A 12,347-nucleotide genomic window follows, 5' to 3' on the forward strand; every position below is an offset into this window, starting at 1 on the left:
CTCAGACCCCCCCAGTTCCCAAAAAAGACCCCCAGGACCCGCAGCTGCTCCAAGGAATTTATTTTGGGGGGGGTCCCGCTCAAAGCCTGGAACAGAAAAGGGGGGGAGGGGTCAGGGGGGTCCCAAATTTCGGGGTTCCCCCCCCCGGGCCCCCCCAAACTCACGTCACTTCCCGGAAGGATCTTTTCTCCACGTACTTCACCCGGTAACGGCGCCGGAACCTGGGGGAAAATCCCGGGAAATTGGGTCAGAGCCTCGGCGCTGGGGCTTCCCCTGAATTTTGGGGTTTTTCCGTGAATTTTGGGGTTTCCCTGTAAACTTTGGGGGTTTTCCCTTCTATTTTGGTTTTTCCCCCCTGAATTTTGGTGTTTCCTGAAAATTTTCTGTTTTTCCCTGTGAATTTTGGTGTTTCCCCCCCTGGATTTTGGAGTTTCCCCCCAGATTTTGGTGTTTCCCCCCTGAATTTCGGTGTTTCCTGCAAATTTTGGGTTCCCCCCCCCAGATTTTGGTGCTTCCCCACTGGATTTTGGGGTTTCCCCCCAGATTTTGGGGGTTCCCTTTTGAATTTTGGGTTTTCCCCCTGAATTTTGGTGTTTCCTGTGAATTTTGGGTTTTTCCCTGTGAATTTTGGTGTTTCCCCCCAGATTTTGGTGTTTCCCCCCCGATTTTGGGTTTTTCCCTGTGAATTTTGGTGTTTCCCCCCAGATTTTGGTGTTTCCCCCCCGATTTTGGGTTTCCCCCGTGGATTTTGGTGTTTCCACCCAGATTTTGGTGTTTCCTCCCAGATTTTGGTGTTTCCACCCAGATTTTGGGGTTTTCCCCACAGATTTTGGTGTTTCCCCCCTGGATTTTGGGGTTTCCCCCCGGATTTTGGGGTTCCCCCAGACGTGCTCACTCACTTGGCCTCTCGCGGGGCTCGATCATGTTCCTCCTCTGGAGGCTCTTGAAGCGATCCCGGAGCACGCTCCCCTCGGGCTGCAAATTTGGGACATTCCCAAAAATCATTTCTAGGGATTTCTGACTTTTTAGGACCTCGGGAACCTCCCCCCCAAAAATTTTTTCGGGTCTCAGCGGCCTCAGCCTCCCCCGGGGTCTCGTCCACGCGACAAAACCCCAGGACCCCCAAATCCTTCACATTCCCCACTCTGGGAATTCTCACAGCGCAAGGATGGGTCTCATCACGGGCAGCTGCGACCCCAAATCCCCCAAAACCCCCCAAAAAATCCCCAAAAATGGGGGTTTCTGCCCAGAACCCACCCGCAGGCTCCGCAGGGACTCTGGGAGTTCCTCGCTCAGCTGCACCTCGGGCCCGGCCTCCTCGTACCTGCAGAGACCCAAAATTGGGATTTTTGGCCTCAAAAACGGGGGGGATCATCCCAAAACCTCACCCCAAAACCTCACCCCAAAACCCCCACCCCAATCGCCATTTTTCCCTCCCCAAACCCCCTTTCTTCCCCCCAAATCCCCTTTCCCTTCCCCAAACCCCCAAATCCCCATTTTTCTCACCCCAAATCCCCATTTTCCCCTCCCCAAACCCCCAAACCCAATTTTCTCACCCCAAACCCCATTCCACCCCAAACCCCATTTTTCCCACCCCAAACCCAAAAATCCCTTTTCCCCACCCCCAAATCCCCCAAAATCCTGATTTTCGGCCCCCAAACCCCATTTTTCCCTCCCCATATCCCCAGACCCCATTTCCCCCCCCAATCCCCATTTCCCCCTCCCAAATCCCCATTTCCCCCCCCAACCCCTATTTCCCCCCCCAACCCCTATTTCCCCCCCAAACCCCATTTTCCCCCTCCCAAATCCCCATTTTCCCCCCCAGACCCCGCTGTGCTCCCCACCGGAGCCGTCCCAGGCGCTTCGGGGCCGTTTCCCGCAGGCGCCGGCGCCGATCCCGCAGCAGCCGCCGGCGCCGCAGCTCCGCGTCCCTGAGCCGCAGCGCCCGGCGCAGCGCGCGCAGCCGGAACAGCCCCTGCTGCCTCTGCAGGGCTGCCCGGGCACGGGCACGGGCACCGGCCTGGGCACAGAGTGATCGATCCATCAGGGATCCCATAGATCCATCAGGGATCCCATAAACCCATCCCCGATCCCATAAACCCATCCCTGATCCCATAAATCCATCCCCGATCCCTGAGCCGCAGCGCCCGGCGCAGCCGGAACAGCCCCTGCTGCCTCTGGGTGGCCACGCGGGCACGGGCACGGGCACCGGCCTGGGCACAGAGTGATCGATCCATCAGGGATCCCACAGATCCATCAGGATCCATAGATCCATCCCGATCCCATAAACCCATCCCTGATCCCGTCCCTGAGCCGCAGCGCCCGGCGCAGCTGGAACAGCCCCTGCTGCCTCTGGGTGGCCACGCGGGCACGGGCACCGGCCTGGGGAGAGACCCCACAGATCCATCAGGGATCCCACAGATCCACCCCTGATCCCACAAAACCATCTCTGATTCCACAGATCCATCCCCGATCTCATAGACCCATCCCTGACCCCATAAATCCATCAGGGATACCATAATCCATCCCGAGGCCCATATATCCAACAAGGATCCCATAAACCCATCCCTGATCCCACAGATCCATCAGGGATCCCCACCCCAGATCCCATCCCGTATCCCTGATCCCTCCCTTGTCCCACTCCCCTCAGTCCCAGCCCCAGCCCCAACTCCCACCCCAACCCCAATCCCAACCCGGATCCCAATCCCAATCCCGATCCCAACCCCAATCCCTTCAATCCCAACCCCAACCCCAACCCCAATCCCAACCCCAATCCCATCCCCAACCCCAACCCCAATCCCTTCAATCCCAATCCCAACCCCAACCCCAATCCCAATCCCAATCCCATCCCCAATCCCTTCAATCCCAATCCCAATCCCAACCCCGATCCCAATCCCAACCCCATCCCCACCCCGCTCCCCCCTCACCTTCTCCCTCTGCTCCTTCTCCCTGCGCCGCTGTTTCTCCGTTTTCCGGCCGGGCTGTTCCCGTTTTCGGGGCGGCTCCTGCTCTTCCTCCTCCTCCTCCTCCTCGTCCTGCTGCTCCTCCTCCTCCTCCTCCAGCAGCCCCTGCAGCTGCTCCCGCAGCACGGCCTCCTGCGGGACCCCGAATCCCAGAGCTCACACCCCAAATTCTGGGACCCAGACCCCGAATGTGGGGCCCAGACCCCGAATCCCAGAGCTCACACCCCAAATGTGGGGCCCAGACCCCGAATGTGGGGCCCAGACCCCAAATCCCAGAGCTCAGACCCCAAATGTGGGGCCCAGACCCCAAATTCTGGGGCTCAGACCCCGAATGTGGGGCCCAGACCCCAAATCCCAGAGCTCACACCCCGAATCCCAGAGCTCAGACCCCGAATCCCAGAGCTCACACCCCAAATGTGGGGCCCAGACCCCAAATTCTGGGGCTCAGACCCCGAATGTGGGGCCCAGACCCCGAATCCCAGAGCTCAGACCCCGAATCCGAGCGCTCAGACCCCAAACTCTGGGGCTCAGACCCCAAATCCCAGACCCAGCTTCAAATTTGGGGGCTCAGACATCAAATCCCAGGGCTCCGACCCCAATTCCAGACCCAGACCCAAAATCTGGGGCTCAGACCCCGAATCCCAGAGCTCAGACCCCGAATTTGGGGGGCCCAGACCCCGAATCCCAGAGCTGAGACCCCAGCTTTGGGGCCCTGTCCCACCTGCGAGGGCGGCTCCTCGGTGACCTTCAGCCTCCTCTCCACCTTCTCCTCCTCCCTCCTCCTCCTCACCTCCACCTCCAGCGCCCGCAGCAGCAGGTCCTGCCAAAGGGGGCAGGGTCACCCCAAAACCACCCAAAAAGCACCCCAAAAACCACCCCAAAAGCCACCCCAAAAACCACCCAAAACTACCCAAAAACCACCCCAAAAACCACCCCAAAAACCACCCAAAACTACCCAAAAACCACCCCAAAAACCACCCCAAAAACCGTACCAAGAATTACCAAAAACCACCCCAAAACCCACCCTGGGAACATCCAAAACCCCTCATGGCCCCCCAAAACCCCTCCTGACCCCCCCCCCAAAACCCCCCCTGACCCCCCCAAAATCCCTCCTGACCCCCAAAACCCCTCCTGACCCCCCCAAACCCCCCCTGAGCCCCCCAAAATCCCTCCTGAGCCCCCAAATTCCCTCCTGACCCCCCCAAACCCCCCCTGAGCCCCCCAAAATCCCTCCTGACCCCCCCAAAACCCCTCCTGACCCCCCCAAAACCCCCCCTGACCCCCCAAACCCCCCCTGACCCCCAAACCTGGTGCTCCTGAAGGGGGGGTTGTAGGAGCCCCCCTGGCCGATGACCTCCACGGGGGGGAGGGGCGAGGGCTTGGCCTGGAGCCGGGGGGGGCGCTGGGGACGGGGGGAGGGGGACACCCCAAAATGAGACCCCCGGCCTTGGGGGGGCTCAAAGAGGGGCTCAGAGGGGATTTGGGGGGTCCCAGGGGATTCTGGGGGGTCCCAGGGGTGTTTTGGGGATCCAAGAAATGCTTTTGGGGTCCCAGGGCTATTTTTGGGGTCCCACAGCTGTTTTTGGGGGTCCCTGGGATGCTTTTGGGGGTCCCAGGTGTGTTTTGGGGGTCCCAGGTGTATTTTTTGGGTGTTGTTGGGGTCCCAGGTGTGTTTTTGGGGTCCCAGGTGTGTTTTTGGGAGTCCCAAGGATGTTTTTGGGTGTTCTTGGGGATCCCAGCTGTGTTCTTTGGGGTCCCAGGGCTGTTTTTGGTGTGCTTTGGGTTGTTTTTGTGGTCCCAGGGGTGTTTTTGGGGGTCCCAGGTGTGTTTTTGGGTGGTTTTGGGGGTCCCAGGTGTGTTTTTGGGGGTCCCAGGAGTGTTTTTGGGGTCCCTGGGATGCTTTTGGAGGTCCCAGGGGTGTTTTTGTGGTCCCAGAGGTGTTTTTGGGGGTCCCAGGTGTGTTTTTGGGTCCCAGGTGTATTTTTTGGGTGTTTTTGGGGTCCCAGGTATATTTTTTGGGTGTTTTTGGGGTCCCAGGGGTGTTTTTGGGTGTTTTCGGGGGTCCCACCTGCACCCTCAGCCTCTTGGTCTGCTGCAGGTACCAGGGGTCCTGCCCGGCCAGGGGGCGTCCAGGGGGTCTGGGGGGGGCACAGGGACCTCAGGGAGGGGGTCCCCAAAATCCCCCCACCCCCAAAAGCAGCCCCCCCGCCCCTCAAAGGTTCCTGTAACCCTTCCCCACCCTGAACCCCCCCAAAATTTTAACAAGCCCCCCAAAAATCACCCCTCCAACCCCAAACCCCCCAAATTTTAACAAGACCCCAAAATTCCACCCAAACTCCCCCAAATTGAAACAAGCCTCCCAAAATTCCACCCAAGCCCCCCCAGATTGTAACAAACCCCCCCCAAATCCCCCAAATTTTAACAAGACCCCCAAAACCCTGCCCAAGCCCCCCCAGATTGTAACAAGCCCCCCCAAATCCCCCCAAATTATAGCAAGACCCCCAAAACCCTGCCCAAACCCCCCCAAATTGTAACCATCCCCCCCAAATTTTAATAAGACCCCCAAAATCCCACCCAACCCCCCCCAAATTTTAACAAGACCCCCAAAACCCTGCCCAAACCCCCCCAGATTGAAACAAGCCCCCCCCCGAATTTGAGCAAGCCCCCAAAATCCCACCCAAACCCCCCCCAAATTTCAACAACCCCCTCCAAAACCCTGCCCAAACCCCCCCAAATTCCAACAACCCTCCCAAAATCCCACCCAAACCCCCCCCGATTGAAACAAGCCCCCCCCCGGTTTGAGCAAGCCCCCAGACTCACTGTGCTCCCCCCAGATGTCGTAGAAGGGCCGCTGGGGGTCAGAGCGGCCGAGCTCGGGGGGTTTCTGGGGGGCCCCGGAGCCCCCCCGGGCCAGGCGGGCGCGCAGGCGCCGCTCCCCCCCCGGGAGCCGCCCGCGCCGCGCCCAGAACCGCCGGCGGCGCCGCTCGTGCCGCGAGTGCGGGATCTGGTGGGCACAGACGCTGCGGGACCCCCGGGGTCAGCCCAAACCCACCCAGGATCAGCCCAAAATCCCGAAAAATGAGCCCCAAACCCACCCGGGATCAGCCCAAAATCCACCCAAAAATGAGCCCCAAATCCCACCGGGAATGAGCCCAAAATCCCGCAAAAATGAGCCCCAGAACAGCCAGGAATGAGCCCCAAACCCACCCGGGATGAGCCCCAAATCCCCCGGGATGAGCCCAAAATCCCGCAAAAATGAGCCCCAAACCCACCCGGGATGAGCCCAAAATCCCGCAAAAATGAGCCCCAAACCCACCCGGGATGAGCCCAAAATCCCGCAAAAATGAGCCCCAGAACAGCCAGGAATGCGCCCCAAACCCACCCGGGATCAGCCCAAAATCCACCCAAAAATGAGCCCCAAATCCCCCCGGGGTCAGCCCCAACCCACCCAGGATGAGCCCAAAATCCCCCGGGATGAGACCCAAACCCCCCAGAATGAGCCCAAAATCCCGCAAAAATGAGCCCCAGAACAGCCAGAAATGAGCCCCAAAACAGCCAGGAATGAGCTCCAAACCCACCCGGGATGAGCCCAAAATCCCGCAAAAAGGAGCCCCAAATCCCCCCGGGATAAGCCCCAGAACAGCCAGGAATGAGCCCCAAACCCACCCAAAAATGAGCCCAAAAACCCCCCGGGATGAGCCCAAAATCCACCCAAAAATGAGCCCCAAATCGAGCAAAAATGAGCCCCAAATCCCCCTGGGATGAGCCCAAAATCCGCAAAAATGAGCCCCAAAACGGCCAGAAATGAGCCCCAAACCCCAGGATGAGCCCCAGAGCAGCCAGGAATGAGCCCAAAATCCCCCCGGGAATGAGCCCAAAATCCTGCAAAAATGAGCCCCAAATCCCGCAAAAATGAGCCCCAAATCCCACAAAAATGAGCCCAAAATTCCCCGAAAATGAGCCCCAAACGCCTCTGAAATGAGCTCCAAATTCCCCCAAAATCCCCCAAAAATGAGCCTCAAAATGAGAGCCAAAAACAGACCCCAAAATGTGACCAAAAAAAAATGGGAGCCAAAAATGGGACCCCAAAACTTGGAAAGGGTCCCTGAGGGGAATTTGGGGTCCCTGAGGGGAATTTGGGGTCCGTGAGGGGATTTTGAGGTCCCTGAGGGGAATTTGGGGTCCCTGAGGGGATTTTGAGGTCCCTGAGAGGATTTTGGGGGTCCCTGAGGGGATTTTGAGGTCCGTGAGGGAATTTTGGGGTCCCTGAGGGATTTTGAGGCCCGTGAGGGGATTTTGAGGTCCCTGAGAGGATTTTGGGGTCCCTGAGGGGATTTTGAGGTCCGTGAGGGGATTTTGGGGTCCCTGAGCAGAATTTGGGGTCCCTGAGGGGATTTTGGGGTCCCTGAGGGGAATTTGGAGGTCCCAGGAGGATTTTGGGGACCTGGAGAGGGATTTGGGGATGGAGCCACCCCAAAAACCCCGCCCAGATCGAATTTTTTGGGGGGGAGGAGCCCCCCGAGCACCCCCAGACTCACTTTTTTGGGGGGGGCACCTTGGAGAGGGGCTGCAGCACCAGGTCCACGTGCAGGGGCTTCTGGGGGGGCTTCTTCTTCTGGGGCCGGCCTGGGGGGGGTCCGGGGGGTCAGGGGCACCCCAAAAACCTCGGGGAGGGGGGGGATTTGGGGTTAAAAACCTCACTTTTGGGGGCGCTCCCGGTGTCCAGGAAGAAAAGGCCCTCGTTGGGCTGCTCCGAGATCAGGCCCCTGAAAGAGATCCCAACAAATGAGAAATTCACCCCAAAAACAGAAATTCACCCCCAAATCCCCTCTGGGACCCCCCCAAAGCCCCTCAGGAACCCCAAATCCCACTCAGACTTCCCCAAAGCCCCTCAGGAACCCCAAAATCTCATTGAGACCCCCCCAAAACCCCTCAGGACCCCCCAAATCCCACTGAGACCCCCCAAAACCTCTCTAGGACCCCCAAAAATACCACTCAGACCCCCCCAAAACCCCTCAGGACCCACCAAAGCCCCTCAGGATCCCCCGAAACCGCACTGAGATCCCCCCCCAAAGCCCTTGAGGACCCCCAAAATCCCTCCGGACCCCCGGCTCACCCCGCGGTCCGCTCCTGCAGCCCCACATCCTCCAGGAAATCGCCGATTTCGCGGCCCAGCCGCGCCTCGGGGCCGCTCCAGCGCTTCCAGCCCTTCTTGCGGTTGCGGGGCCCGCGGGAGCGGCGCCGGGAGGCGGCGGCGGGGCCGGCCCGGCCCGCGGGTTGAAGGCGAGGAACGATTCGGCCGCCGCCATTTCGTGAGGGAGGCGCGCGTGAGGGAACCGGAAGTGCCCTGAGGCGGCTTCCGGCCTCCACGGCGGAAAAAGGGCGGGAAGCGCCGGGGGCCGCCATCTTAGGGAGGGAGTGACACTGTGGCGCCGCCATTTTGGGGACGTCGGGGAGCGGCGATGTGCGCAAAAAAGCGGCTTCGAAATGCGTTAAAAGCACGCGCAGGCGTGACCGAACCTCCCGGACCTGCCACGAGTCCTCCCGGGTGCGCCCCAAGCCCCGCTCCGGCCGTCCCAGAGCACCGCGGCGAGGAAAGGCCTCGCCGCCATCTTGTGAAGGGCCGTGAACAACATGGCCGCCATCTTTGAGAGGGGCGGAACCGTTTCCTTCGCCCTCTTGGGAAGGACCGGAAGAAGTCTGATCGCCCACACGGGCAGGACCGGAAATGCTCTTGTCGCCATCTTGGTAAGGACCGGAAATTGCATTTCATCCCATCTTTGGGAGGACCGGAAGATCTGCGTCGCCATTTTGAGAAGGGCTTGGCATGGGCCTGGCGCCATCTTGGTGAGGTCGGGGCCCATCAGTGGCTGAGGGGGGCAACGAACCCAAATCCCCCCAAAACGAGCCCAAAATCCCTCAAAAATTACCCCAAATCCCCTCCAAAATAATCTCCAAATCCCTCCCTAAATGAGCCCCAAATCCCCAAAATGAGCCCAAAATCCCCCCAAAATAATCCCCAAACCCCCCCCAAAAATGAACCCCAAATCCCCCTTAAAATGACCCCAAAATCTCCCAAAAATGAGCCCCAAATCCCTAAAAAATGACCCCAAATCCCTCAAAATTGACTCCAAATCCCCAAAATGACCCCAAATCCCTCAAAATTGACTCCAAATCCCCCAAAATGACCCCAAACCCCTCAAAATTGACTCCAAATCCCCAAAATGACCCCAAATCCCCCCACATGAGCCCAAACCCCCCAAATGTTCCCTCACCCCAAAATTCAGGAGAGCTCCTCCAGCCCTGCTCTGCCTTTATTGGGGTCCCTGATTTTGGGTGTTTCTGGGTGGGTTTCGGGTATTTCTGGGTGGAATTTTGAGGTATATCTGGATGGATTTTTGGGGGGTTTCAATGGGATTTTCGGGATTTTTGGGTCACTGGGCCGAGCTCTTGTGCCTCCTCTTGGAGGGCGGCACCAGGCGGGGCGGCATCCGTGAATCCCTGATTTTTGGGTATTTCTGGGTGGAATTTTTGGGTATTTCTGGGTGGATTTTTTGGGTGTTTCTGGGTGGATTTTTGGGTATTTCTGGGTGGATTTTTGGGTATTTCTGGATGGATTTTTTTGGGTATTTCTGGATGGATTTTTTTGGGTATTTCTGGGTGGATTTTGGGTATGTCTGGGTGATTTTTGGGTATTTCTGGGTGGATTTTTTGGGTATTTCTGGGTGGATTTTTTTGGGTATTTCTGGGTGGATTTTTGGGTATTTCTGGGTGGATTTTTTGGGTATTTCTGGGTGGATTTTTTTGGGTATTTCTGGGTGGATTTTTGGGTATTTCTGGGTGGATTTTTTGGGTATTTCTGGGTGGATTTTGGGGGTTTTCAATGGGATTTTTGGGGTCACTCGGCCGAGCCCTTGTGCCTCCTCTTGGAGGGCGGCACCAGGCGGGGCGGCATCCGCGAATCCCTGATTTTTGGGTATTTCTGGGCGGATTTTTTTGGGTATTTCTGGTTGATTTTTGGGTATTTCTGGTTGATTTTTTGGGTATTTCTGGGTGGATTTTTGGGGTTTTCAATGGGATTTTTGGGATTCTCGGGGTCACTCGGCCGAGCCCTTGTGCCTCCTCTTGGAGGGCGGCACCAGGCGGGGCGGCATCCGCGAATCCCTGATTTTTGGGTATTTCTGGGTGGATTTTTTTGGGTATTTCTGGTTGATTTTTGGGTATTTCTGGTTGATTTTTTGGGTATTTCTGGGTGGATTTTGGGGGTTTTCAATGGGATTTTTGGGATTCTCGGGGTCACTCGGCTGAGCCCTTGTGCCTCCTCTTGGAGGGCAGCGCCAGGCGGGGCGGCATCCGCGAATCCCTGATTTTTGGGTATTTCTGGGTGGATTTTTTTTTGTATTTCTGGGTGCATTTTTTTGGGTATTTCTGGGTGGATTTTTTGGGTATTTCTGGGTGGATTTTTTTTTGTATTTCTGGGTGCATTTTTTTGGGTATTTCTGGGTGGATTTTTTGGGTATTTCTGGGTGGATTTTTTGGGTATTTCTGGGTGGATTTTGGGGGTTTTCAATGGGATTTTTGGGGTCACTCGGCCGAGCCCTTGTGCCTCCTCTTGGAGGGCGGCACCAGGCGGGGCGGCAGGTCGGCCGGCAGCCCCCGGCCCTCCAGCTTGGCCCCGATCAGGTGGCCGGCCAGCGCGAACTCCTCGTGGTCCAGCATGCCGTCCCTGTCCACGTCGCTGAGCTGCCAGATGCGGCCCAGCACCGAGCTGGGCAAGTTGCTGGCCACCATCCAGCCCCGCGCCCGCCGCCCGCTCAGCTTGCCCCCGCTGGGCGCCAGCCCGTAGAAGATCTCGTCGTACTTGGCCTTGTCCTTCATCACCACCCACTCGTCGTCGTCGTCCTCGTCCTCCTCGTCGTCCTCGTCCTCCTGGGCGGCCCCGAAGGGCCCCAGGGCGCCGTCGAAGGCTCCGCCGCGCACGCCGGGCTCGGCGGGCGCCGCCTCGGCCAGCAGCGGGCTCAGCGCCGGCAGGTCCCGGCCCAGCAGCTCCTCCAGCGCCGCCAGCAGCCGCCGCTTCGGCCTCGGCAGCCGCGACAGGTCCTGGGCCAGCAGCTGCTCCTGGGGGGCACGGGGGGACACGGGGGGGACATGGGGGGGACATGGGGGGGACATGGGGGGGACACCGGGGGGGACACGGGGGGGGACATGGGGGGGACACGGGGGGGACATGGGGGGGGACAAGGTGGGGACACGGCAGGACGGTAAAAAAGGGATGGGGGTTAAAAAATCCCATCAGGTGGGAAGAAAACGGGATCAAAGCACTAAAAAAGCCAGGAGATCCCAGCAGGTCCCACTAAATCCCCAAAACCACCCAGCAGATCCCAGCAGATCACTTAAAAAAAGGCATCAGATCCCACACCCAGGGCTCCGGATCCCCCCAGATCCCCCGGGATCCCCGGATGGGGCTCACCTGGAGATCCCGGGAGCAGTCTGAGAGACCCCCAGATCCCCCCAGATCCCCCCGGATCCCCTGGGATCCCCTCAGATCCCCTGGGATCCCCGGGCCGGGGCTCACCTGGAGCTGGGCGCGGTCGGGCAGGTCGGCGGGCGGGATCTGGAGCTCGCTCTGGATCCGGGCCAGCAGCGCCGGCAGCCGCTGCTCCAGGCGCTTCCTGCGGCCGCCCGGCAGCGCCGGCAGCTCCCGCCGCAGCCGCCGCAGCACCAGCGCCTGCACCTGCGCCAGGGCGGGGCTCGGCGTCGGCCGGGGACCGCCCGATCCCCGCCGGGATCCCCCGCAGAGCCCCCGGCTCCCCCAGACCCCCAGGGAGATCCGGGGCGGCCCCAAAATGCCCCCGGATCCATCCGGGATCCATCCGGGATCTCCCCAGTCCCTGAGGAACCCCTGAGGAACCCCCAGCTCCCCCAAAGCACAGGGAGGTCCCAAAGTCCCCCAGATCCCCCCAGATCCCCTCAAACCCCTCTCAAACAGCCCCAGATCCCCCCAGACCCCTCTCAAACCCCTCCAGATCCCCCCGGATCCCCCCCAAAGCCGCTCACCTGCACGGCCCTGGCGCGCTTCACCAGGTCGTTGAGCTTGCATGGATCCCCCCAGATCCCCCCAAACCCCCCTCAAACCCCCCCAGATCCCCCTCAAACCCCTCTCAAACCCCTTCAAACCCCCCCGGATCCCCCCAGATCCCCCCGGATCCCCCCCAAAGCCGCTCACCTGCACGGCCCTGGCGCGCTTCACCAGGTCGTTGAGCTTGCATGTGGCGGCGCGGCAGCAGATCCCCCCAAACCCCTCTCAAACCCCCTCAAACCCCCCCAGATCCCCAGATCCCCCTCAAGCCCCCCCAGATCCCCCTCAAACCCCCCCAGATCCCC

At 59.6% G+C, this 12,347-nt stretch overlaps 2 protein-coding genes across 2 annotated transcripts; both read right to left on the reverse strand.

Moving 5' to 3' along the window:
* Window positions 1–160: 160 nt before the first annotated feature.
* NOP53 (NOP53 ribosome biogenesis factor) lies at window positions 161–8,834 on the reverse strand. The gene is given in 13 exon segments (XM_053969505.1): window positions 161–221; window positions 896–975; window positions 1,258–1,324; window positions 1,845–2,020; window positions 2,928–3,095; window positions 3,685–3,788; window positions 4,275–4,365; window positions 5,032–5,084; window positions 5,087–5,101; window positions 5,784–5,983; window positions 7,502–7,589; window positions 7,665–7,729; window positions 8,080–8,834. Coding segments are annotated over 13 exon segments (1,491 nt in total). The 5' UTR covers window positions 8,403–8,834.
* A 425-nt stretch (window positions 8,835–9,259) lies between these two features.
* Window positions 9,260–12,264, reverse strand: LOC128802942 (EH domain-containing protein 2-like; the record flags this gene model as incomplete). Its single annotated transcript, XM_053969499.1, has 3 exons — window positions 9,260–11,081; window positions 11,539–11,697; window positions 12,190–12,264. Coding segments are annotated over 3 exons (768 nt in total), but the record flags the coding sequence as incomplete, so codon positions are not given.
* Window positions 12,265–12,347: the final 83 nt, after the last annotated feature.

Source organism: Vidua macroura, unplaced genomic scaffold (assembly GCF_024509145.1).
Source record: "Vidua macroura isolate BioBank_ID:100142 unplaced genomic scaffold, ASM2450914v1 whyUn_scaffold_224, whole genome shotgun sequence".
NCBI classification, from domain to species: domain Eukaryota; kingdom Metazoa; phylum Chordata; class Aves; order Passeriformes; family Viduidae; genus Vidua; species Vidua macroura.